The sequence below is a fragment of the Micropterus salmoides genome, unplaced genomic scaffold (genome assembly GCF_014851395.1).
Source record: "Micropterus salmoides isolate LMB-PRFRI ecotype aquatic unplaced genomic scaffold, ASM1485139v1 Ms_hic_scaffold_1, whole genome shotgun sequence".
In the NCBI taxonomy this organism is placed as follows: Eukaryota; Metazoa; Chordata; class Actinopteri; order Centrarchiformes; family Centrarchidae; genus Micropterus; species Micropterus salmoides.
The window spans coordinates 6,493,561-6,521,497 of NW_024040040.1; the positions used below are offsets into that span (position 1 = coordinate 6,493,561).

General features: G+C 40.0%; 1 protein-coding gene across 2 annotated transcripts; it reads left to right on the top strand.

Annotated features, from left to right (window-relative positions):
- Window positions 1-1,160: 1,160 nt before the first annotated feature.
- Window positions 1,161-27,731, top strand: glsa (glutaminase a). Of its 2 annotated transcripts, none has more exons than XM_038715508.1 (18): window positions 1,161-1,581; window positions 10,770-10,860; window positions 11,104-11,222; window positions 13,868-13,997; window positions 14,181-14,260; window positions 14,393-14,556; window positions 16,115-16,173; window positions 21,393-21,425; window positions 21,894-21,952; window positions 22,210-22,276; window positions 22,653-22,703; window positions 22,835-23,011; window positions 23,105-23,236; window positions 24,146-24,238; window positions 24,652-24,713; window positions 24,896-24,972; window positions 25,076-25,139; window positions 25,636-25,786. In XM_038715508.1, exons 1-18 carry the CDS (start codon window positions 1,328-1,330, stop codon window positions 25,784-25,786), a joined length of 1,863 nt encoding a protein of 620 aa, XP_038571436.1. In that variant the 5' UTR covers window positions 1,161-1,327. The 2 variants fall into 2 exon arrangements, with proteins under 2 accessions (XP_038571436.1, XP_038571428.1); XM_038715500.1 differs by having other exon boundaries at window positions 1,328-1,581; window positions 10,764-10,860; window positions 25,636-27,731.
- Window positions 27,732-27,937: the final 206 nt, after the last annotated feature.

The following is a 27,937-nucleotide window of genomic DNA, read 5'->3' on the forward strand; positions in this document are numbered from 1 at the left end:
CTGAGAAGCACACATGTTGGCTATAATAGTAATTTAGGAACTTAACGCACAGTGTGCATGAAGTACTCTTATTATGAACTTTAGGTTACATGTTGCATATTTTTTTTAAAGTACTTGAAGTGCAGGAAGAAGTATTTAGTGCTGTGTGCAATAAATATGTGAGCACTGCAGCACTTTACTTGTGATCTTGGTGCAATAGGGCAACGTGCAATAAACATACTAGCACCTAAGCATATGCATTTTGCACAAAGTTCAAAGTTCAATGGGGCAAAACAACCACACTAGCACTTTAGCACTTGCACTTTAATCCTTGGAACTATGTTGTCAACAAATTTTCTTCTGTGTTTAAATTTTCCTCTTGTGAAGTACAACATGTCAATGCTTCTCAGGTTCTTGTTGATGTTTATGAAGCAACATTGCACTGTGCCCAAGCAGAATTTCCCCTCTGGAACAATAAAGTTAACCTAACCTATTTCTGGAATAATGTCTGGAATAATATAGTCTTTTATCTAATTTTGTTGCACTCTTTCAAAATGTACGACTTAATTTTAAATGATTGTTGAATTCATTTAGTTTAAAAAAAAAAAAAAAAAGGTTTCTTAAGGTTTTATGGAACAACTGTCCAGGGACTACAGATGAAAAATAGCTCAAAAACTTTTTGCGCATTTACTCCAATGTTTCATTTATGTGCACTGTCCCTGCTAAATTAAACTGAACAAATAAAACAAAGTCAGGTAAAGGTAAAGTAAAAGCATACAATTCAACTTTTAGGGAATTTTAAAGTGGGATTTTACTGCCGTAACACCTAAACAAGAGGACACGTGGTTATCTTTGTATTTTACTGCATTTTCTGATCATTGTAGTTTTGCTGCTATGACGTTTCCTCTCTAAACTTTATATATGGTTGCTTTTGTTTTTTGTGTGTCTTGCATAAACTGTTATAAAGAGGGAAACTGTACTTAAAACAGTATAAAAGTAAGTATATATTCAGCCATAAAACATTCACCGACGGTCGAAAGCGATAAATGATGAAAAACCACGACCGGTGTGGGTGAGACAGTTCTTATGATTGACAGCCCTCTCGGCCAATCAGGTGTTGATAAGCGTTATCGTACTCCAATCAAAGCTCTTGCGGCGTGAAGGATAGGTTGTATCCGGTTGTATTGCACTGAGGAACATTGCCTGCCGTTGAGTCACCGGGTAAACCGTTACTCGACCGAGAAAACCGACTCGCTCTTTGGGAATTGAACCCTTCAATTCTCCAGATTTCTTCACTCGTCCTTAAAGTAGTTACACCATCCAGATCCTCTTCTCGACCGGGATTGAAATGTTACATTTTCGGTCAACGGTAGCGCTGAAGGAGTTATTTCAGACCCAGCTCAAGCGTCCGTTGGCAGGTAACGTTAGAGTTGGCGTTAAAGCGGCACCTGCGACCCCCGCCTGCTTCAGCACCGTCAGTTTGGATGGGAGGTCACCGGGCAGATGGAGGGCGTTTGCCGGGTGGAGAAGGCACGGCGTGAGAGGCTTTTGCTCCAAGGGGGATAGCCACAGTGAAGCCGCCAAGGACTCTTCAGCAGAGAAGTGAGTAACGTTAACCCGGGTTATGTGAGCAGATGCTAGCTCCAGAGTAGGCCGAACTTCATAGAAAAAAAATCGCAATTTAACGTAGCGATAATCCGTGATGGAAGACTCCTTGAAGTTTCTTTTTAATGAAATAAGTGTATATTTCCTTAGAGAATAAATGCCGAATAAAAGAACGGCTCATTATAAAACCTGTCTCGGTTTGTTTTGTGCATCTTTCATTTACAGGAAGCCTATTTACAAGTCTATTTTAACTAGCATATCATTACAACGTAGTTCAGAATTAAGAGTCGTACAAGCGCACCGCCCAAAGGGGTAAGCTAGCTCTGATGTTGACGAATTAGGTAGGCAGCTAATGGGTAGCCAAGGCTATAGGGTGATTTTTAAGCAGCTAACTAGGCTTGTTAGGGCTGTAGTGGAGGGGAAGGACAGCCAGAAGGTTCCAGTGACACTACGCCCACCCGCTGGGGTCAGCTCCATGCGTACCGGGCAGTTAGCAACCGGGGCTAAGCCGAGTAACGGTAACTGGATGAGATCTGATCAAACTTACATGCAAAAGAAGCTGAAATCATTGCTAGCGTGCAGCCAGCTAGATGTCGTGACCACCAGCAGTCAGAACCTTTCATTTACAGCCCTGCATGTTAAACTCACTGAGGCATTAGCTCTACCACAACGTAACCACAACAAATAAAATCTGCATGTTTAACTCATCATGCAGACAGTCCAAGCTTCAACTCAATGTCTAATGAAGGTCAGTCATCACTGAACCCAGGAATGTATTGATCAGTAGTTATTAAAGGCATAACGTGACAAATTGCACATCCAGAGGCCCCTTTTTATTCACCAAGTCTTATAAACCGCCCCCACAAACCTACAAATTTCCATTCATAATGACACAAAGAAACTGCATTTGTAAGGCTGGGACCTGTAAGTTGTATTTTAATGTAAATCCATTATTTAGTTATTCAAGTATCCAATATACAATCAGGTAATAGTCAGCTATAAAAACTCAAACACACGTCTGAGGATGACCTTGCAAAGAAGTAGAATGAGTTAGAGACCATTATGGACATTTAATTGTCCAATTGTCTTTATCTGTGATTATTTGCAGTGTTAGTTTAGCAGGTGAGGTCGTAATTAGCCTGACAGAGGTGCTTTTTCAACAGGGGGTAGTGCTGACAGCAAAGTGAGGAAGAGGAGTCCTCTTGATAATAGATCAGATGCATGTTAAAAGCATTCAATGTCCCAAAACAACATCACCACCACAGCTTGATAAGGCCTCCCTGATTCCACTTAAAACCCACTGACATCGATTAAGATAGTGATCCATGATGATTTTTTGTGGTGTGGTGAATCTTTGCACAGCATGCTGCCTGTAACAGGAAAGTGCTGCATCATGTTTTATACTTGAAGTATTAGTAACCTTATACATTTCCCAGAAGGACGTGCACCACTCAAACAATCGCAGTATAGCTGGTTTGCCTCCTAGAGTGTAGAAAATATTAATTTTCTGTGACAGATTTCTCGTGCTGTGATTGTTAAATGTTGGTTGCTCTTTGATTCTGAAGAGGCTGACTTCAAAACCCTGGGATTTGATGTTACTAGAACCCAAATTTCTAGCTAGCAATCACAAAACACATTTGTGATTACATGCTTTACAAAACATACACAGTATTATTTAGGAATTTGACTATGACTAAAACAAGTAGTCAATCAATACAGCTGTAGAAATATTCTGCAAAAACAAACTGATAACATGATCCTGTACTAGTTGGTTTTTATTATTTATTATTGATACAATAGTTGAGGCTGATATTTTCTATTATTTAAATAATCAATTAATCTGCAGACTATTTTCTTTTCAATAAAATGTCAGAAAATAACAAATAATGCCCTTTTATAGTTTGTCAGAGCCAAATATGGCCTCTCAAATATGGTGAGGTTGCTTATTTTACCAAAAAAAACCCAAATATCCTGTTTACTATGATTTCAGATTACAAGCAGCAAATTCTTAGATTTGAGAAGCTGAAACCAAAAACAGTTTCGGTTGTAAGAATCTCAAGACCTCACTGACAGGTACTACAGATAGTTTCATTGGCCCTGGCTGGTCTATGGTTGCATTTGTATGCTGGCAGCATCCAGTCTGATGTGTCTGTCATTTTAATTAGATGTAAATCTGGCTGGATCGTGATACAGTGCTTCCTCTTTCCCTCTGCTTGTCACTGAAGACGTGCTTCATCTTCCTCAACCCAGATATTCAACAAATCCGACTCTGTTGGACTTTGCTCACGGATGAAGCCAGATTTCTGACATTTAATAAGCAGTGTTTGGTGATATTTTAATATTACCTTTAGCTGTTGAAGCACAGAGAATCGAGAGATAGAATAAAAATACTAACAGGTATTTATTTCAAGAAATAAGCTGAAATGAAGATGTTAGTGTCTGTGGTTAAGATTTTTTCTTGCCTTAAACATTCAGAGCAGCTGCGACACCAGCCACCACACCACTCTGTATCCTCCATTCGGGTAGCTTCATGGTAATAAAATGCCTCATTGCCCCTGTAGGCCGACGTTGTCCCATTTGTTTCCATTCACGGACAATTTGCTTAAGCTGTCGGCCATGTTCAGGCAGTCACTACGCTCATCTGGCTGGTCGTCGGCAACATCTTGTTTCCCCTGGAGGCTAATTTCAGTTTCCACTTAACATCCACAGTCAAGATTAGTGTTTGAGAAATCATCAACAGGCTGCATTTAGATTTAGCTCCATGCACGGTGAAGCACTGTGGAGGCTGGGTAGCTGGTAGGTTTGAAAAGCACATATGGCAATTATCATCCAATTATAGAGACTTAAATGTGAGGATTTGCCGCTTTTCTCTGTTTTATATCAGTAAATTGAATATCTTTGGATTTTATGGACTATTTTTAAATTTATATTAAGGCTGCATACAGTAGATTCCTTTTAATATTCAAAGCAGCTGTGATACCAGGCTGTATCCTCTCTTCAAAAAGTATTTTGAAAATCAAATAATAGTTTAAGTGAATGGTTATTAGTCCTCTAATTGAGGATTTGGATCTGTTGATTTGACGAAGAAAGTAATTTAATGACGTCACTTTGGTCACTGGGAAATTGTGATTTTCTGACATTTAACTGACAAATGAATCGATAATGAAAATAACTGTTTTCTGCCCCCCTGATGATGAGATACATTTTACTGATCCCACACAGGGAAAAGTGTTACAGATTGTACATGAATATTGTTTTTATCGACTAAACTACCATTGGACAGAAGATTGTAATCATTAGTGACAGCACTAACGCTGGTCACCCACCAGGCTATGGGGCCAAACATAAGAATAACCAGTCCTGTACAACATGAATAAATCTGATAAATCTAATATCCAAGAAAGGGGGCTTTGGAGTCCCAGGGGCCCCGCAGCCCTCCGCCTCGACTCCAGTATGGTTGTGAGGGTCCTGAGGTGGTGCTCCAGCTAATGAGGGGTTAAAAATGTTTGTAACGCAGGGGAGCTTATCCCGCCCACATCGTTTTTCCACAGTTTTCGTACCAAAGCCTGGATGTTGGCGCGCTGCCCAGCAGTTGTCAGGGCCTCCAGGATCAGATGAGTCACTTCCACAGATTGATTTGTGCAGCGCCGCCTCTCAACACTCCCGCTTTACTGTCTGCATCCACCACACATCAATTTGTCAGAGGCAGCGAAACTAGCACCATCGATCGGGTCAAATAAATACAGCAGATAGTACAGACGGCTCTATCCAGACGCAAGGCAAGTTTATTTGTATAGCACAATTCAACAACAAGGTAATTCAAAGTGCTTTACATAAAACATAAAAGCAACAGGGAAATATAAAAAAGTTTAAAAGCAACATAGGGAAATTGAAAAAATGCACATTAAAATATAATAAAAGTTACAGTGCAGTTTGCAATCAGGGTTAAAAGAGTTAAATGGAAAATAAAAACAGGCTGAGGGGTTGAGCAAATAATTGAGTTACAATTATTCTGAAAAGAGAATAAACAGAGAAGTACACTGAATCTACTCTCTCTAGCTAGTCTGTACTCGGGTCCATAGCAATCTTTGGGTCCACTGAAACTCCAAAAACCCTCGAACACTACAGAGAAACCAGGACATGTCTGTCAGCAGGCCACTTTGATCCAGTTACACTCTGGACCAACCTGCACGTTTACAGGTGGACAGAGGTTCCTGCAAATCACTCAGGCGCGAGATTTAAGACCACTTCCTTCACTCTGTTCAATCTCACTCTCATTATCTTTTCACTCAACTACCTACTCATTTCTCACTGTGTAAATATTTAATTAAAAGCAATGGTAAAAAGCTAAAAACAACAACAACAGCGTGTCAGTTAAATGAAGCCGAGGGGACATCTATAAAAATGATTAGCAATATAATCTGTTTCAAAAGTAGGTTTGTTGTATAGCTTTACATTTTTAGTGACTGATTGTTTCAGCAGTTTTAACGTTTTAAACCCCAAAGTCACACCAGCCAGGAGACGTCGGTACGTGCTACTGATGCCACACCAACACCCGCTCAGCTGTCACTGTCCTCAGGACCAGCAGCTATACTGGGGTGCTGCTCCGGCCGCAGCGTTTTCAACAGGGAGATAACATCAAAACTATTGATTTGTCCAGTGGACATAACTGCTTTCAAGTAGATCACATGAGAAGTATACAGGAAGAAAATATTCTGATCCTGCAGCTCTGCAAACCTTTTGTTAAACTGGGGGCTGATTAACTTTGAATGGCTGGTAAACAGAAATTTACATATTCCTGATTATACTTCCACCGTTTTTCTTAAGTAAACACAAGGCAAGGAAAATCTTGATTTTAACAGGTAGAAACCTCGAGCAGAACTCAGCCAGCTATAAATATCCGCAGGGCAGTGAACGTAGCACAGTTCAGTGGGCCTGTGTGTTGTGTTTACTGCCACAGAGGAGGAATAAATCTGTGGTTCTGCACTAGAGACAGGAGGCAGAAAAACAAATGAACTCAAGTTTCTCTCTGGTGGAGATTAAAGCCTTCACATGCAGCTCAATCCAACAGCGAATTATTTTCACCTTTCTGGACGAACTTGGCGTGTTGACCTTTAACAACCATACAGAGAGGGAAGCTAGTGCGCTAATGAGAGCAGCTGAGGTGGATTAATGAGACGATCCACTCTGGACCAGATGTTCTAGTGGCCGCCTCTAACCCGGTGGTGATGATACTCCCAGAGGTGCAGCCTCTCCCGGGCCTCATTAACTAAGCATTACATTACACAGTCTAATATTTAGGGTGAGTGGTGTCGAGGAAATTATATTCCTGGTGAGGGGCTGAGCAAGTAATTGAGTTAAGGATAAAACACAATACATAATAATAATAATAAAAATAACAGTAAAAGAACATACATAAAAGATTAAATGTAAGAGGACACAATTTTCTGCCATAACAAGTCTGAGACACTGGGTGGTTAAAATGAGTTACCAGTGACACTGCATTTAAGTTTGTTTCCTGTTTGGACATTAACTAATTATCTTTCATTTTAATGTCATTGCAGCAAGTCGAAATAATAATAATAATAACTTATTTTACAGGCCTACGTAACGTGCCAGTGTTGCTTATTGTTGCGTTACACTGTTTGATAACCCTCCATTATTTCTGATTCAGTGTGACAGGTAAATATTATGATTCTTTGATTGATTTAAATAATTTGATTTACAAGACATTTACAGTTTGAATGCTTTCCATTCATTCATTTCTGGTTGTCTTGCGGCAATGAAATATGCAAGTATTCATATTTGTGTGTATATTTAAACCCAGCCTTTAAACTTGTGTGTACATAAAATGTTTTTGTCACAGTAAAATCAGTATGCGTTTGCTTATCAGTATTACATGTTGCGATGAGCTGCTGATGTGTTCATTCTGTGCTATAAATGTGATTTTCACTGTCACTAATTCAATATTATTCCCTCTCTCCCTGTTGTTGATCTGCTTGCTTTGCATTTGTAAGTATGCTTGTTTTTTTATTTTAGTTTTCCAGTAGAAGTAGAGGTTTTCTGCGGAAAGCCGACAGCCGCTTTTACCTTGAAATGACCTCACTTTCCCACCCAGTGGCTGCGCTTGAATCCCCTTCCTTCTACCTCTCCTCCATCCCTCCTTCCTCCATATTCTCTCTCTCTCTCTCTCTGATGTGTATTCCCTCCTCACCAGCAGGCATCATCGGCCTTCGTTAATGAGTTCAGATCACACCAACAATCGATGAAAAAGTGGCAGCTTCTGAAAGGATGCAACAACATTGTCCAGAGCGAGAATCATGAGTTGGAAAGTTGGGAATTCAGATTGTTACTTGGAGAAAGCTCATGTCATGACCTTTGAAGTCAGAATATTTGTTTAAGAAATGTATGAGAAGATATAAAAGTTAGCACAGCTGATTTACAGTATTTAATCCTTAAAAAGGCATCCAAAACACCACATGGTTTCAGTAGTAAAGTAACAGCGTGAAGGTGGCGAGACATTGGCTGTTTCGGTCCGCCAAGAATTTATTTTGTTTCCTGTTGTTGTTGCACCTTTGGCTGGAATTGCATTTTTCTGACTGTGAGTGGAACTGCCAGTATAGATAATGATGTATGAGTGACGGGTCAAAGACTTGGTCCCAGGCTTTCCTCTGTATTGTTCTGCAGCAGCGTGGTCCAGAAAAATGGTTGATTCCTCCAAAGTAGTTAGTTTTAACCAAGTTCTTGTTTACTAAAGGAGAAACTCAGATATTTTTCTTACTGTCAGCAGTTCCCATAAAAAGACCAAAACTATCAATGAACTGATTGTACTAACAGCTCCATTATCAGTTAAAACTCATCAGTGAGCCTCACTGTTGCACTGGGTGACACTGTAGTTTATTCTGACGCCCACACTCACGTTCCTGCTGCCCCAAACACTCACTCCTGCACCACATGTGGATTCATCCGCCGCTGAAAATAGTCCCCATCAAATTCTCCATTTCCTTTTTGTTTAAATAACGTTCGCTAGAAGCTGTTTTAGGAAATTACTGACACTGTGATGTGTTTTAAAGATTTATGTCTACAGCAGGAACCAATGGGCTTCAAGCTGAGAGCCACAGACAGGAAGTTCCGTCCTGTGCAAGACAGGACATTATTGAGAGATGGTGTTTTTGTGGGATTTGTTGACATTTAGAAAATTATACAAATAAGCATATCTTGCTTTGAACACGAGAAAGGAAAATCAGCTGACTGCTGTTCTGCATGCTCCCATATCATTTAGCACTGAAGCATCACAAAGTGACCAGATTTACTGTTGCTTTGTTGACATTAATCTAATTTGTATAAAACCTTGTCAAATAGCTAATACGGCTCTTTACAGTTGTCATGTCAGTTTCCTGATAGCTCACTGCCGCTGAATAAATCCAGAGGAAACTCTGTTAATGCTGAGTCTGAGATGACGAACTGTAAGATTTCTGCTCTCCAAGGGTCAGCTTTATATCAGGCTGGCTGCTGCTGCTGCGAGGAGCCACCTGCCAACTTAAGCTTTACCTTCAGACATCCTCTCCTAGCATACAGGCCAGTGTCCCACAATGCATTGCAGGACAGAGTGCGCCTGGGCACCCAGAGCTTTGCACAAATCCAATTTGGTGTTGATATGAATCATAGCAGAGAGCCTGCTGTGAGCCGGTTGTCCCGTCTGCCTCCTGACACGCTACTAACTTTCCTCCCAGATACGAATTGGTGTGGAAGCGCTGCTTAGAATACCAGCCAGGCCGAGACAATAAAACTCATCAGACACTTTGAAAATAAAATGGATTCAATTCAGTGATCGTTATTGGGAACAAAAGTTACAGGATTATAGCAGCACAAAGAATGGGGATAATAAACACATTCAGTGGTGCAGGAAATGTAGGAAAAGAATGGCTTAAATATGAGTTTTATTATTAAAGTTAGCAAGCAGCAGTTCAGCTCGCTGCTTGATAGAAACCTAAATACATTATGACAATCACATGCAGAGTGCCCAGTGTGCATAATAAGAGGCTTTCGCATGTTAACAAAGGTATTATTTATTTATTTTTTATTTAATACTGAAAACTTCAGCAGTTTTGGCATACTTTGTTAAATGGTAAAAAGGGATAAAACATATTTATATTCCCTAAACTGAGATAGTGAAAAAGCTTCTGTATTTGTACCAGAACTTAGTTATTGTAGTGACAGAGTGACACCTATGTTGAAAAAATAAAACAGCATTAGCCAACCTTTATGCTTGTTCTGATATGGCTAGCTAGAAAATACCGCTAACCACAAATCAAAATGAAACAAATATCGTTATAGAAGTGCAGGGTCGAGTGTCACTGCTGAGACGTTTAAAAATCTTCCCTGTGAACGTTGTGGTGCTTGTAACTAAGCTATGCAGAGAACAAATGTCAATGGCTGCCATGACAAGTGAGAGTGGAGATGCTTGTAGTTCAGCTTTCCCCGCTCTTTCAGCTCTGGAAGAAATAATTAGGCCTCCGGTGACGCTGTGAACTTATTCACTGCTTCAGTGGGAGGCTGGTGGTCGTTTCTCAGCCTGCTTCCAGCTACTGAACAACATTTGCCAAGAGCTCTGGCGAGCTTCCACATCACAGCTGCTGCAGTTAAGGCCCAGTCATCACAAATCACAGATTGTGCTTTTATTCTGCTGAACTGCACCGACACCTCACTGTAAGGCGGCGTCAGTTTCTTTCTGTCCCAAGGATTTACCCCAACTAAAACTGCATAAATAAATGTAAAATTCACAATCATGGTGTCATTCTGGGTCTAAAAACTAAGTAGCGAGTAGTTCGGTTAGTTCACATATTAGTCGGCTTTTTTAAACATATTTCTGGCTGGTGTTCTAGCAAAGCAGACAATTAACAGTTAACATTACAGTGGCCTTATGGCAGCATATTAGCTTATGGAAAGGACAAACGGTACAAGTCTTTTCCACAGGTTATATTACTGCTGTAAGGTCAGTGTAAGTGTTTTCCAGTGCAGTATCACAGTTATTACTCACTGCTTCTCCTTGCAGTCAAAAAGCTTTTCTCTCCTCCCTCTGCTGCAGTTCCCCTCCATGTTCCCACCACAGCCGGTCTCACTGTGGAGTTACCTTTCTCACTTTTCTGCCTGCGTGTTTTTCTTTTTCTTTCCTGCAGGAGAAGAAAGGCGGGCATCCTGCCCAGTCTGGAGGACCTGCTCTTCTACACCATCGCAGAGGGCCAGGAAAAAATCCCCGCTCACAAATTCACCACAGTGAGTCCTCAGAATAGGAACGATCACTGAGGATTTATGTTTGAAATGATTAGTTTCCTGTACTGTAGGATTTATAGACAAATGTGAGTGTTGTAGATGATTTAACTGCAGGTAGGCAGTGAATCAGCATCCCTCCTTGTAGATCTCTCCCTGGCTGAATCTTGAGCAGCATTTGTTGACTCTTCAGGAGTCTGTTTACGGCTCGTAGCTTTATTGATTTGCTGTCCCCTTCTCTCTGTACAGGCTCTTAAAGCCACAGGGCTTCGCACAGGAGACCCCCGGCTGAAAGAATGTATGGAGATGCTGAAGGTGACCGTGAAGACGACCTCTGACGGCGCACTAGACCGACACCTCTTCAAAAAGTAGGTTTTTCTTTTTCACAATATAGATTGATTGATTGATTGGTGTTTTTATTTTGAACATAAAACAAACAAAAACTTAACTGAAGTAAAAGACACAAGGAAAGAAAATGTACAAAAGGAGTAGGAAGAAGTAAAACCTAAAATCTACTCGTACCCCTTTATACCCTAAATGCCATAATTCACTATAATACAGCTACAAAATAACAAATCTACAAAATGATAATCTGTATTTAAATACCTATTCAAATGATAATAATAAAAATAAAACCCCAGGTGATTATTAGAACCCTACATCATCTCTTTACCTCTTGAATATAATGTCTTTGTACATTTTTTTTAAACAAAATATGTTTGGATGCTTTAATTCACCATTTAGCTTGTTGCACAACAAACACCATAGACAGATAACAGAAACTTTTCCTTGTTGGGAGTCTTAAAATTTTACTTTCCCCTTAATTTGCAACCCAGCTGTCTTTCAGAGAAACCATTCTGTATTGCTTTGGAAATAGACCTTTCTGAATTTTGTCTTTTTCAATATAACGAACAATGCAAATGTGCCAGAGGAGAGAGAAGATTGTTCTAACATCTGCAGCAGATTCAATACATATTTTTGACTTACTGCGATTGATAGAAACAGTTTTTGTAAAGCTAAAATTAGACTCTTGGAAACTCAAATCAAAACTTCTCTTAATGTTTTATCTTAAATGTGGTATATTATATAATGGAATATCCTGTTTGCTGTCCCACCTTTTATTATCAGCAACATCATTACATTACAGCTTCATTAGTTAACTTTTGTTCAAAAAGACTTGAAATTGCTATACATGTCAGAGGTTGCACGCCTCTGGAACAACTAGGGGTTAAGTGTCTTGGTCAGGGCCCCAATGGTGGATGTGTTGCAGTGGGAATCAAACCAAGATCTCCTACACCAAAGGGATGTGTCTTATCCACCGTGGCATCACCACTCCCACAGAGGAGTCTTTCGTCAGTCTATCATAAGAATTATTAATGCTGGTCAGAGTCCTCTGCACCTCCTTGCAGCAAAAAAAGGTCACTGCATGTCATTAATTATTAATAGCTCATCAGTTTGCGCGTCATCGGCTTCTTGTTGAGGTTTTCGTCCAGAGCACAGCAACTGGAGTAAAAAATAGGGCTTGAATAACAGTAAAATGTCACCAGCTTAACTTTAATAAAACACCAAGAAGCTCTTTCACATATGAAAACACAACAGCGTCAACATCAAAACGGAAACATTTATAGTTATTCAAGCCCTATTTTTTTTAAATTATAGATAACAACAAGACGTTATCTAACAGAAACATGTTAGTTTGTGAAGGACACATGAGGTAGGACTGACTTTACTGCACCGTCTTAAAACCTGCTAATTATTTTAAACCATTAAATCTGTTAAAGATATTCTAAGATGAGTCGTTTTCATTTTCATACTGTTAGTGGACGCTGACTCAGGTGACGTCACTTGAGGACATTTATCAGACTTCACACAGCTCTCTCCGGAGACACTAAAGGCTTTAAAGCGTGTGCAATCAGCTCCTCAAGACATTTCAACAGACTTTGATGTGTAAAATCAGCAGAGTTACTTTAGTTATTTTAAACACAGACGTAAAAAAAAAAAAAAAAAAGTCACCATAACTAAATGAAATGTACATTTTTATGACACTAAGACAAGCAGCACATTGTTTATTTATACAATAATCAAATAGCCCCAGAAGTAGCTGTAAAACCACAACTGGAACCCCCCCCTCCCTAGAAGAAACGATGCTGAGACGATATTGGGTGACAGCTTGGGTAGCTGCGCGTTGCGTGTCGGGACATATGACGGCTCACCAGGGAGCTGAATCCTCACCGAACAGGCCCCGGCACAGCCGCGCCTGGCTGGCATCCATCACTTCCGCTCCCCGGGCTTATTTATAGAGCTCAACCTCACAGGGGGAAGCACGTGAGCAGGTGGTAGAGTGCAGCGTGTGTTTTCTCTGCAGGAATCCAATGCTACAGGGATTAGACAGGGTTTGATGCATTGAGATAGCTGAGCCACAAATCTCCCTGCTACCAGAGCTTCCACCTCACCGCCTTACTACGTAGAGTCATGTGTTTACTCTCTGTAGTCCTAAATCTCTCAATTAAAAAGGATCAGGACAACATCTGGAAACCCCTGACCAGACTGAGGAGAATTCAGGTCTCAGTTTGGTTAATCAAAGGTGCAGAAATCCTCCCATCAAGCTGAGTCATTTAGAAAAGAGATATTTATGACACTGAACTATCAGATTTATCAGGCATTTAACCATCAAACAAGTGAATTATTAATCACCTGTCCATAGAAATGAAGAATTGTGGTTAAGACCCTCTTCATAATAACCAGGAAGACCGAAGACAATGGATGAGTTAACTTTTCCCACTATTGATCAGAAAACACGCTCCAGCTAACAAGTCTTACACTTGCCCGGCTTACATCAGCTTTTCTGTCTTCAGGTCAAAGTTTAAGGGTTCATGTTGTGCTTGTTTCTTCAGGAAACATTCATCTGATATCTGATAAGCATGTTAGCACAAACACCAGCAGAGACTGCTCCCCTGAGTCGTGGCTGTAGACTAACTGGAGGCCTGAACTCTTGTCTTCTCTCCTGTCTTAGATGTGTCCAGAGCAACATTGTCCTGCTCACCCAGGCCTTCAGGAAGAAGTTTGTCATCCCAGACTTCCAGTCCTTCTCCGCACACATCGACGAGCTCTATGAGAACGCCAAAAACATGTCCGGAGGGCAGGTGAGTGAGGGCTGCTGGCCAGGTTGTTGCAAAGATAAAATGATAAACAGAGACCTCTGCTGCTACAGTCTGCTTGTGTTAAATTTACATTCACTGGCAGTATTTGGAACTAGTTGTGCATCGTCTGTCATATAAACGTGAGATATTTCTGACTGGAACAATGTGTGTTATTTGATGCTGTAGGTGGCAGACTACATTCCTCAGCTGGCTCGCTTCAGCCCGGACCTGTGGGCCGTCGCCCTGTGCACCGTCGATGGACAGAGGTACAACTGAATTGTTATTAAAGCTGTTGTTTTTTGCATGTTCAGCGAGTTGCGAGTATAGTTGCGTACGAAAAATGTAAACCTTCTGCAAAGGCACGTGTGTAAACAAATATCTGCGCGTCACTTCCTCAGGCACACTGTTGGCGACACCAAGGTTCCTTTCTGTCTGCAGTCCTGCGTTAAGCCGCTGAAGTACGCCATCGCCGTTCACGACCACGGCACCGAGTACGTGCACCGCTTCATCGGCAAAGAGCCCAGCGGTCTGCGATTCAACAAGCTCTTCCTGAACGAGGAGGGTGAGGAAACAATGAGTCCATATCTGAAATATACCATCCACTCACCCTCTGTGTTTGTTCAGCCAGCTGTGAACTCCAGGCTCCTGCACTCACCGTAAGAGGGGCCATCTCACCGCCTTGTTGCCATGGAACTGTAATAAATTGTTAATGAGAGGTTACAGCACCACAGCAGAATAAAAACAGAGTGGCCAGTGTGTAAAATAGACTTAACCTGGAAATGCAACCAGCTGCTGGCATGTGGCTCTATAAAACCAGCCAGAGCTGAGCAGCAGAGACAATAAGACTCTGTCTGTTCAGCCAAAGACATCCAGTTTCCCACAGGTCTGAAATGTACTGAGGAGAGGAGGCAGGAGCACTAGAGATTTATTGTGTATGTATGGCAAACTATGAACGGGATCTCTTTTTTTGGTGTCAACTGATATGACGATATTTATCACAAAGTCTACATTTCTGTTCCATAGTAGGAGATTCCTGAAAAGGCATTTAAATAAATAAAAACCACCAAAGTAATTCTTATCAGTATAAATCTTTGCCTAAAAGTTTTCAAGGATGGGTCAGGTCTAATTGAGATTGTAAGCACTGCGCATGCTATAGTGATGACAGCGGGATCTTAGTTAGCCCAGATATTTAAAGGGAACAAAATACACCACCAGTCCGTTTTCGTTTCGGGCTTTAAAAGAGCGCTCCAGCCATTTAGTGTTTCACCCCCACTAACATTATCACACTCATGGATGGTCCATTTAAACAAACCCTAACTCATCTAACTCTACTCTGTCTAGATTTGGTCAAAAATAGCTTTGTTTCTGAGACACAAACGAGGTTTTGTTTTTGTTTTGGTGACGAGCTGCGCAACAACAGTAAACATAAATCTATATAAATATAGTTGTTGTTTTTTTTTGTCTGCAGCCTCCATTCAAACTAGCTTATCACAACACATTAACATAGCAAAGCAAACATATCTGCTGTTTATACATGCTGACTTTTCAATATTTAACCATAAACACAAAGTCTTTCTGTAAATTTAACTAAATGTTTCATTAATCTAAGTCTAACAAAATGTAGGCCGCTGTTTTGCAAAACTCATTTAAATCCTGGAGAATCACCAGAAATGAATCATCAGAAAAAATACTGTTTTGTGCTGGAAAATGTAGATAGACTCTGGTGTGAGAAAGTTTCCGGTTTCCTCTGTTGTTTTCTAACAAAGCAAAGGACTCGCTGGCAACCAAAATATTCCAGCTGTTTATTTTTAGATGTTAGTTTTTTTTTTTTTAAAACAATGTCCTGGCTTGTTGCATAAGAAGATTAAAACACAGAGGGGAAGTGGTGTATTACTGCATGTTAGTTGGTGTGAGTGTGTGTTATGATATTGTGTAGTTACCTCGTCATGTTGATCACTCAGATTATTCAGATGTGTTTTGACGTTTTTTTAGTTTGTACTATAGACTTTTTTCAAAAAATAAACTGATATAATTTATTTTTCCAGGTTGCTGGTTATCCAGTTTGTTAACATTTATTTTGTGTACGTTGCTGATCCAAACCTTTATTTTCTCTCCTACAGATAAACCACACAACCCCATGGTTAATGCTGGCGCTATCGTCTGTACCTCCCTCATTAAGGTAAATTGCACGTACATACATCTGATCAGCTCAAATACAAACGAATAAATTTAACTAGGTGATTTAAGTTATAAGCCTCATATTTGTCATTTTTTATATTTTAAAATGCAGATGCTTCACAGATGTCCTTTGACAACTGAATTCAGAATTTCTAACTGTACAAATTATAATCGCCTGGAGAACTTGTTTGCGGCAGATTACTGTATACAGGGAGATTAAGGTTATAGATAATCACGCTGAAAGGGGATTTGGTTGAAAGCAGCATCAGATATCCTGCGCACACACACATACACACAGTTTACAGTGTGGGCGGAGATGGGGGCGGCCAGGTCAGCTCCACCACATTACCAGCTTCAGTCAGAGAAACCTCCTGAACGTTTCATTAAATATCCTCCTCTGACCTCCAGACAGACACAAGAGCCCCACCTGCTGATTTAAGATTAAGAAACTGAAACTGTCCCACCTCGATAGGCCAGTGAGGATCATGACGAGCGGTTTAATTACACTGTCACACTTGTGACCCTCCCTTGTGCTATTAATCTAGCTGCTGCAGTCACCTGAATGCCAAAGGCAGTGCTATTTTCATTGAGGAGAACATCAGATACTTCTTGCCTCTCTTCAGGGAGCTCACAAGTCAAATAGAAACAGTCTCTGGAAATGTTTGGGTTCTTTTAAGCATTATTTAAAGCATTGGCCATACTGTAGTGTCCCTTCACACACACAACAAAGTTGCCTTGTATTCCCATCCAGTCCTGATTGTTTCCATGTAGTGATCTTACATACATACGTTGCTCAGAGTGGGAAGAAATCTTAAACTAGAGCTGCCAATGATGATGATGAACAGGGGCAGCTTTTTCATGTGGCTGCTCAAAGTGTAAATACTTTCAGCGGGCGTGTCGCAGGAAACCGGGGGCAGTTGTAACAATTTAAGGAACAAGCTAGAGTGATGACCCTTAATCTGCACACGCTCCATAGGATTCTCTCTCTGCCTGCGGAAAAGGAGCAGGATCATTTCACCTTAAATACTGATTTTGAGGAATGAAAGTAGCTTTTTGGATGTACAGTATTTCTCTTCTGGTGTCTAAAGTTTAGACGACTGCAAATTTAAACTAACATAGGTTATTGATTAACACTAACAAACTGTGCTAATATAGTTGTGGCTAGCGGGCATACAAGATTTTATGTTCCAAGCCACATGGCCCAATGTAAGCAGCAATGTTGTTTGTCTGTTTTGACATACTTTTGTTAGAAAGTGAACATTTACTACACAAAAAGGGTGTATTAAAAGAAATTGATTTGTTCTAGTATAAACAAAATCATCAATTAACATTTTAAATGCCAATTTATGTCTGTTTAACAGAAAGTGTGAATGTTATATACGCCTAAGTCTGCAAAAGTGAAGTTCCTTTCATTGTCAGCCTGTCTGTAGGGTGGAAGACCCAGCAAAACCAAAGAGAATGACTAGTTCACTCGTGAAAAGCAATGTTATGAAATTAGAATAGAGAATTTAGCAGAAGATGCCTGACATCTAAAATAATTTGAACCATATAAAAAAACTCTTCAGTAACATTAGCAGTAATGACTTTGAGGTTAATATGACATATTTTGCTGTGTTACAATTGCCCCCAGCACTCTGACTTCTTGCATTTAATTAAATATTTTAGTCTTGTTCTTCTAAGTGAAAGTATACCAATTGTATCATTAATTAGTGCACGTATATTTTTTCGTTTCTTGTATCAAAAGAAGACTAGTGTATCTCAAGTAGTCTGTGAGTTATTAAGGAAAATGTAAACAATGTTACAATTGCCCCCGGTCTCCCCTACACTCAACATAACTACATGACGTACCAGAAACGCGTAGCACAAGAGCTTCAAAAATGCCGCTAAACAAACGTCGTCACCCACATTCTCAAGACAAACTGTCAGGATAGAAATGTTACCTCACAATAAAGCTGTTTCTCTGTCAGCTAGTTACTCTATTCTTCACTGGCCTGATGGATTTCAAGAGTAAAACCAAACAGCACATGTTAGCTTGTAGCAAGAAACTCTAAAGGATTTAATTAAAAGGGCTTAAAACGCACAAAAACACCACAGAATCGTGTTGCTGTTGTTTTTTCTTTTATTTTACATGACCCCGGCTGTGTCTTCTGTTGTGTTCACATCAAATGGGAATGGAAAATACATTTGAACACTCAAGATTAGAAAATGTTTCTTTAGGGATTTTGAAGTTTTATCAGCAATATGAAAGTGTAGCAGAGAATTCTTGAATCTTCTGTCGATCATTCCCGTATGAAATGAAACCGTTGTTTTCACAGTTGACGTGTCTGTAGCTGAAGGTTGGATTTTATCATATCCATTGACCCGAATAATAAAACCAGGTTCTGTGCATGCCCCCCTCTCCCCCTCCTCTCTCTGAATCTAGATCTACACTTCAAATACACTCATTTGCAATGTACCTTTTCAAGGCTCGTTGTGTGGTTTTATGTGTTGTTGCATATTTTACAGCAGTAGGATCTTTGGGATATTATGACCACTGCAACAGGTCAATGACGTTGGTAATTTTTCCTTTTTAATTATTTTCTCCCCTCTTTTGTCTGGATTTGTGACGAGCTTTTAGCCTTCACATGGCTGTTTTTAATGAATGTTTTAAATGTTGCTTTTATAGTTTTATTCACCTGCATTCTCCAAAACTGTTTATACGTCTGGATTATAAACAGCTCTGGCACAACTCAACCACATGCTCCATTCTTACTTAAAAAAGGACCTCTTTGTTTTTTGTTTATATCCAGTCTTTAGCAGTCAGTACAGACAACTTAAGCCAGAACATCAGTTTTGTCCCTCGGCCACAGTAGTGATAAAACCCAACCCAACCCAACCCATGTGTGTTTACACTGCAAGCTACATGGCATGATGAGTGGCCATAATTAACTCCTACAATTAGCAGCAAAGTCCTATAATGTTTATCTCTAAATTTATTATTTCAAACATTGAGTTTTAGTCTAATACATCTGAAGATCCTTGTCCAATCAAATCTGTAGCAGGAGGAGCACGCTGTTATTTGTTGCATTAAAAATATATCATTTTATTTGTAATCTGCCATATCTATCTAGAAAATATTCTAATATAACAATTTTGATTTCAGTCTTATCACCTATCTTTAATAGAGGGGATAATATTTGCATACGTCTGTATACTTGGACGGTCGATCCTCTTAATGATTTTTATTGTCAATTAATCTGTTTAATTAAACAATTGTTTGTCTATGAAATGTCAGAAAATTGGTCTAAATGTCAAACACTGTTTCCTAAAGCGTCCTCAAATGTCTTGTTTTGTCCACAACCCAAAAGATATTCAGTTTACTGTCATAAAGGAGCAAAGAAACCAGAAAATATTCACATTTAAGAAGCTGGAATCAGAGAATTAGGAAGTTTTTTTTCTTTAAAAAAGCACTCAAAGCGATTAATCGATTATCAAAATAGTAAATTAATAGTTGACAAAACAAAATGCAGCTCCAATCTCAACAGCTACCGGATGATATTTGGTTCAGCCATTTATGTTCCCCTCAGGATGAATTGGCCTAACTTTAGCGCCATCATCAGGTCAAAGTTTCTAAGGACATTTCCATCAGCATGTTAGCGCCTCAGTAGCGTCTCACACAGCAGCTGGCATAGCACAGCTGTAGACTCTTAGTTTTTGATAACGAGCACAAACCTAATTATTGATTTAAAGAGACAATCCAGTGATTTAGTGCGGTACTTCACTATATTTGTGGGAATCCCAAGACGACACAAAAAATTATTGCCGAAGTTGAAGCAACAGAAATCGAAATATTTTGACTTTTAATCCTTAATATGTGCGAAGCTCTAAAAAATGTTCTATAGTGCAACAAACAGCAAACTATATTTGAGTTGTTCTGTGATTCACTGTCTTGTGTTCATTGTAGGTCTGAACAACCAAAGCTCCACGAGTAAAATCAGCTGATGAAAGCTGCTGCGCTAAAAAGAAAACGCTGTATTGAACGCAGCGATGATCGGGGAAGACGGATGTGACTTGCAAATAAAATGTAGGCCTATGCAGTAGTGTTAATGGATATCAGGAAATAGGAAATAAACGGAAAGCCAAAAACTGAGCGTCAACTTTGATACAAGTTACATCGTTTCATTTTCCCTGAAACATTTAGGCCAATAAATCCCAAGACACCGTGATGATATTCTGGGTTATTCAATCAGAATCAATAAATATAAATGCAGATAATGTGAGTGTTGTGCCAGTAGAAATGATCCTGTGCCTCTGAGCAGGACATACCTTACCATAAGCTATAGTTTTTCATGTGCAGGTAACAGGGAATCATGCTGCTCTGCACTGAGAACTGTCAGACTTTATTAGTACCAACACAGTGCACATGTGTGCAGAAACTCCATCAAAAGTCTCTCCAGCTGTTAGAGCCGACCGACAGCTGATCCAGCTGTCATCAGCTGCCGCCGTCATCAGAAACAGACATCGCATGTCTCTAAAAACGTCTTTTCCTCGTTCCTTCTCTCCTGGCTTAGTTACAGGAAAAGAAGCAAGTGAGGGAAGCACGGACGCAATTAAGAGACTTGAGAAGCGCCCATACAGATGTTTCCCCAGGCTGAGTAGTCTCAACATGACGAGTAGATTGACTTTGGCGTGTGAAATTTGGTGGAGTGCCCCTTTTTTAAGAAGTCCTGTGACTTGTTTGTCATGTGGCTCGCAGTGTAAATGCACCTTTAAAGGGAAGTAAACTAACTCACCAGCCACGGCTTCAGACAATAAACACACCTGTAGACTCACTGTATGCCAATCGATAGTTACACCTCCACCTAACTCAACTGTAGTTACTTTACCTTGATAAAACAAGTTTAATTCAAAATAAACACATTTCTCTTTTTTTCTGTTCTTTTACAAAACCAGAAACCCTGAATGGATTAACTGTTTTCTTTCATCTCCTCCATCTCCAGCTAGTCGCCCACCTCTAATCTTAATTCATTGATTGGTTTGATTGGTCACATAACGGATGAGCTCAACTTTTTAATTTTAAAACCAGTAGTGATGTAAACTTAAACCATAGAGAAATGGATCATACATAACAGTGCTACTGTCTTGACATGGGTAACTTTTAGTGTCGGTGTCAGTTTGATGTTCGATTTAAAATGCAGAGAAGCTGTTTTTAATATTCTGATTGTTCTGTTTGTGTTTCAGCAAGGGGCAAGCAACGCTGAAAAATTTGATTATGTGAGTATTAGTGTGTTGTTGTGAGTGTCTCTCTCTTAATGTTAACGTGTTATTTTTGGAAATTAAGTTTCCAAAGTGAAGTTTTGTAACTTTGTGCCAAGTTGCAATTAGTAATTATTTTCATTATGGATGAATTTACCAATTATTTCTTGATAAATCGGTTTCTCATTTGGTCTATAAAATGTGAGATAAAGTGAATAATACTGTCCAGCTGCCCAAAACCTTAAGATCTTCAGTTTCATGTCAAGAAAACCGGCAAATATTCACATCTGAGAAACCATATATACTGTTTATTTGGGGTGTTTTTGCTTTAATTTATTTTAAAAAGTTGGCAATTAATTCGAAAATGGGTTTAAATTCCATTAAAATTGGAAAATGGTTGCTTCCTTAATGGGATGCATTATGTGTAAAGTATAATTTGGTTTATTGGTGGATCCTTTACTCGAAATCTGCTGCTCTGCTCTGCAGGTCATGAACTTCATGAACAAACTGGCAGGAAACGAGTACGTTGGCTTCAGCAACGCCACGTGAGTACAGCTACAGGAATATGCTGAACACTACAGATCAAAAACACAGATGTTTTATTGATTTTAGTATAAGCAGTGAATATTTAAAGCTGAAGTCTCAGAGATGTGAAGGACAGTCCTGCATCACCGAGTTGAATTTGAGGTCACGAAAACTGTTCCAGTTGGAAAGTTTGAGTTTTATATAACATGAGCTGAGTCGTGGTGTTTAAAGACAAACAAACCTCCTCCCTCTCTCTCTCTCTCTCTCTGTGTCCCAGTTTCCAGTCGGAGCGAGAGTCTGGAGACAGAAACTTTGCCATCGGCTACTACCTGAAGGAGAAGAAGGTGAGGTCAAAGGTCTTCTACAGCTGAGAGAAACCTCCTCACGGTGCAGCAGCTGGTTTTATTTCTCTGAAACAGACTTTGTTAGATTTCTTTTTTCTCTAAACTCACAAGGTGCATAAATCACTTAATGGTAATTTTTGGACAACTGCACTTTTATAAACTGATAAAGTAAAAATAATCAAGACAAACCTTTAAAATTGTTCACTTTACATACATTTATTTCAAGTTTTTGAAGTTAATATGCTTCCGTGGGCTCTATTTGACATTCCTTTTGTTTTCTAACTGTAGCCGCTAACTGCTCTGCTCTGTAATTTTGCCTTGTAAAGCAGTGATTCCACAGGATTCAGACAGGTTGACAATGTTGTTCTTCCTTCAGTGTTTTCCAGAGGGGACAGACATGACCTCCATCCTCGACTTCTATTTTCAGGTAAATGCAAAACACACCTTTTTCTGTAAAATAACTATTAAAAAGTAGCAAGAAGAAGCTAAAGCCGCAGTAGCGTGTTAAACAAGAACAGCCTCTTGTAGCATTTAAAATATTTATGTATTCTCCATCAGTTGTGCTCCATCGAGGTGACCTGTGAGAGCGCCAGCGTCATGGCGGCTACGCTGGCCAACGGCGGCTTCTGCCCGATCACGGGAGAGCGAGTGCTGAGCCCCGAGGCGGTGCGAAACACGCTGAGTCTGATGCACTCCTGCGGCATGTACGACTTCTCCGGACAGTTCGCTTTCCACGTCAGTGTCTCCTTCATCAAACACCTACCACGCTCCTCTTGACCAATAAGCATGTGGGAGTTCTGATAACACGTCCTCGTCTTTCTGTTTCAGGTCGGGCTGCCGGCTAAATCCGGTGTCGCTGGCGGGATCCTGCTGGTTGTTCCAAACGTGATGGGCATCATGTGTTGGTCTCCTCCGCTCGACAAGCTGGGCAACAGCGTCAGAGGCATCCAGTTCTGCACGGTAACCGCAGAATTTAACTTCCAACTGGTTCCCCAGAGCCCAAGGTGGCGTCTCCAGGGGTCTTATTTTGTAGCAGAAGTAGTATTTTCCTGTGGGACAGGACGTTGTTTTCACTGTTCATCACAGGACTGGTACGGGACAGGCAGGACGGGAATCATAGATCAGTTTTTAGGTAGAAAAAGGCAGTTTTAATATGAATAAACCCTATTTTCTGATTTTCTTTCATTTATTTTCTCGGGGATGAGACGGTATTAAGTATTTTTGTTGGAGTGGGAAAATCCACTCCCAAATCACCTTCTAGTCTAAAGCCCAAAGATGTTCCACTCATCATAGAAGTCCAAGACGACTAGCGAGTATTTATATTTGAGACTGGGAACCAGAAAACATTGGGTATTTCTACTATTTAAAACCAACGTGGATAATTAATCTTAATCAAAATAGTTGCATAAGTTCACTAATTGTTTTAGTTGTAATTTTATTTTGGACTATTTACATTGTACAATTACTGACAAATGCTTGTTCTGTTCTGTTTTAATTTATTTTAACTAGTCGTTAGGGTTTATATTTGAAGAATTTACAGAATATTATCTAAAAACCATAAAAAGGTACACTACAAAAGCCTGGTAGTACTTTGATGGAAGACTATTCACCCCACATGAGTGTCTGGACAGATGCTCTGTGTTACATCACAGGCACAACTTTCACGTCCAGATGCTGAGGCCAAAAAAAACAGACACTTTTATCTACTTGAGCTGCGGTCGAGACCTGATGTTTGGTGGAAATGGTGTTAAAAAGGCTTCATTCCCGTGAATATGTCGACAAACTGAGCATTACAGCCCTCTAAAGCTCGTCTGTCCCGCGTGGACAGAGTGTATTTGTGTAAATAAGCAGGTTCTTCTTGCCTTTCAGGACCTGGTGTCCCTCTGTAACTTTCACAACTACGATAACCTGAGACACTTTGCTAAGAAACTGGATCCTCGCCGGGAGGGAGGAGACCAGAGGGTGAGTCCCAGCAAAACGCTCCTTCGTCAGCTTCTATCCATCCTCCTTCAAACTCCCCCCATCCTCTAACCATGCGACTGGTTACACTCTTATTCTCCTCTTGTTGAGGTTTATTTTTAGTCTAAATTGCCAGGCAGTGAAACATTTTTCAGACCGTCTGCGTCACATCCTCCCGCTGTGTGCTGGATGCTGTTTGACCTTGTGTGAAGGATTTTAATTGTAAGCGCCATCTGGTGGAAAATAACTGAATCGCCAGCGTTGAATGAATGAATGAACATTTTTATTCCCTCATTCCTAAAATGTCAGATTTGCACTTGACTCTTGTTGCATGAGCGACTAATGAACGTCAAATAAGAGGAGAATTTGTTATGGCTTCCAGTTTGCTGTCAGCTGTCTTCTTCTCCGTGTTTCAGGTGAAGTCAGTGATCAATCTGCTGTTTGCTGCTTACACTGGAGACGTCTCGGCGCTGAGGAGGTAACACGACTCTTTACTCCGTGTGGTTTTCTTTCTTCAAGAGTAAAATATTTAGATTTAAAAAGTGGCAAAAGTAAAAAGGACTTCAGTTTCTTCCATCTGTGTGATTTTTAGGAAGCATTTTTTTGTTGTCGCTCTAATATTAATTTTCTTGAATCAACGTTTGTCGCTTGTTTGTCTAGGTTTGCGTTGTCCTCCATGGACATGGAGCAGAGGGACTACGACTCCAGGACGGCCCTGCATGTCGCCGCGGCTGAAGGTAAAACGCCGAGGAGGTCATTGTCAATTTATTGATAAGTCGTCAGTGTTGATCAGTGAGTGTGTGGAGCTGATGTTCGTGCGTGTGTGTCTGTGTTTTTCAGGACACGCTGAGGTGGTTCGCTTCCTGCTGGAGGCCTGTAAAGTCAACCCAGTTCCCAAAGACAGGTAAAATTCAGCCACCACCAAACTTATCTGAGTGACGCTTAAGCAGGAAGACAGCTGACCTCAGTATATTGTTAAAAACAAAAGGTCAGTTAGTTGCTGGCGACATAAGTAATTCTAATTCTGATTATTTTAATAATCAGTTACTTGTTAAAGTCATTTATCAAACAAAATGTCAAACATTCTTTGGTTTCAGCCTCTTAGATGTTTAATATTTGTTGCTGTTCTGTTTTATATCATTGTAAATTAAATATCTTTGTGTTTTTGGCTGCTGGTCAGACAAAACAAAGCATCACCTCCCTCTGTAGGAAGCGGGAACATCATTTTATAGACTAAAGGTGTTAATTTAAACAAAAAAAAAGTACTTGCCAGATTAATTTATGATAAAAATGATCTTTACTTACAGTTATACCAATTTTATTAACTTATATGAATAGTTTAACGTAGCGGACCTCCAACATGGCTGCCAGCACTCTTCTGACTGCTCCCTCTGCTGCAGGTGGGGGAACACACCCATGGACGAAGCGGTTCACTTCGGCCACCACGACGTGGTCACCATCCTCCGCGACTACCACACCCAGTACAGCCCTCAGGAACCCACCACCACCGACAAGCAGAGCGCAGAGAAGAACCTGGACGGGATGCTCTGACAGGAAAACGCCTGAAGGGAACGGTTTTTGTGTAAGAAATCACTCAAATCAAGCTGGACAGGATTCTCGGAGGGGAGAAACATCCACACATAGAAACAGTTAAGAACATTAAATCAACCCAGACAATAAACCGTACCGTGGAGGGGGAAAAAAAACCTTAGATGAAACTAAACAGCCCCCCACCATCCCTCCAGTGTAAAAGCTCGTGTTATTAGACGTTGTTGTATTGTAATACTGTGTGTACTGTGACTGGGGGGGAAATATTTTTATTTGATTTCTCCTTCTGTATTTTGACTTTATTTGGTGAGTCGATGGACCCTGTTATTTACTTTCAACTATTTTTATTCTGAAAAGCTGTAACAGAAGGTAGCAAATGTAATCTGGAGTCTCGCATCTTCATCACAACATGGTGTGTGTGTGTGTGTGTGTGTGTGTGTGTGTAAATACGTACAGGTGTATATTTGTAGTTTGATCAGCACGAGGCGTGTGAGGTAGGTTTCACAAACACACGGTCAATGTTTCAATTTTAAATCTGACATTTTAATTATTATTTACATGCTTGTTTATTTAAACTTCAATATTCAGCCTTTATAAGTTAAAAGCTTTTTGTTTTGCTGCTATGTAACTACAGTTTTTCCTTTTTTTTTTTTTACCCCCCAAAAACTGGACTTTTATTTTTCACTCTGCATTATTTTTTTTGTTTTTTTGTTTTTTTGTCATAACATAAGGAAATAATGTAAGCAAGTCAAAAGGCCAAAGTTCAGGTTGTTTGTTGTCTCCTGACTGTTGAAAGATATCATGTATGACACTGCCAGCAGTGAATTACTGTAAACATCCAACAAAAGATTAGAATAGAAGTTTGTTTTATACTTTTATGGTTTGTTTTTTTAGAATATTTCTATTTGATTGAATGATACAGCCGTAGATGTTTAAACATCCATGTAGCTCCAATAAAACATCTAAATTAAGTCCAATAGTAACATTAAAACAACTGATTAAGCTTGACACAGCCTTTCTAAATGTATAAGTGGTGTCTCACACCCTCCTCCCCTGTTTAGTGATGGTTTCTCTTTTATGGTGTAAATGTCCTCTTTCAACCCATCTGTCCTGCATGTCCAAAATATTGTTGTCATGGAAATAGTGACCCTAGTGAAAGAGGCCTTTTACATCCGAATAGAGAAACCATCACTAAACAGGGGAAGGGAGTCTCTTTAACCAAGTCCAGTTGCCCTTGATTTTAACCTCCCTTGGATAACTACACAAAAAATCCGACTTCTGCCACTTTAAGAAACTAAAATATATTTATTTTGAGTGCACAACGTCATGCTGTAACACCCCTGTTCATTTTCATTGCTGTCAATCTAAAGATTTTTGCGGGGAGTGCGTTGACTGTATTGTATCACATGAATGATGATGGTTTGTATGTAAACACTCAGGAAGGTCCAGTCCACAACAGAAGGAGCTTTTCTAATGCCAGCGGATTGTTCTTTGTTTCGTTTATGCAGATCTATTCCAGATGTTGTTTTCCGTACAGACAAACTGAAACCAGTGCAATCAACATGTCTGCGATATTAACAATCCACAATCCAAATTTAGTTGAAATTCAGTGCCCTGAGAGAGGTTTGTATCCCTCAGGTTGGGATCAGTTCATGCAGTTTGTTTGAGATCGCTTTTTTAATGTGAAGGTGACTGAAAAGAAGCACAAAACTGTACCTAAAAACTGCAATATTTTAAGAAGCAACATGAGGACGAAGTGATCCCGACCCGCCTGTGATATGAAGTGGTCTCTGTTTGCAGCTGTGACTGAAGTATTCTGAATGTAACGTGTTTTGGTGTCGTTCTTTTTCTTCTTCATGTGTTTGTATGCTGCTTCAGTTCCTGAGTGTCGCAGCAGTTCAGATATTTATTCACAGATCAAACATTTAATAAAAGGTATTAAAGTCAAGTAGTGTTTGTTAATTTAAATGTTTTATTGTTTACAGTCTTGAGCTTGTTTCTTCTCTCTGGACATGAATGTCTAAATCACTAAATATTGCTATCAGCAACATGAAGTAAAATTTCAGGCAGCCTTTGTTTTCTGTTCCATAACCCCCGGCTTCTAGCTCTCTGAAACACCGGGAGGGGACACGGCCCCCTCCCTCTCCCGCAGGA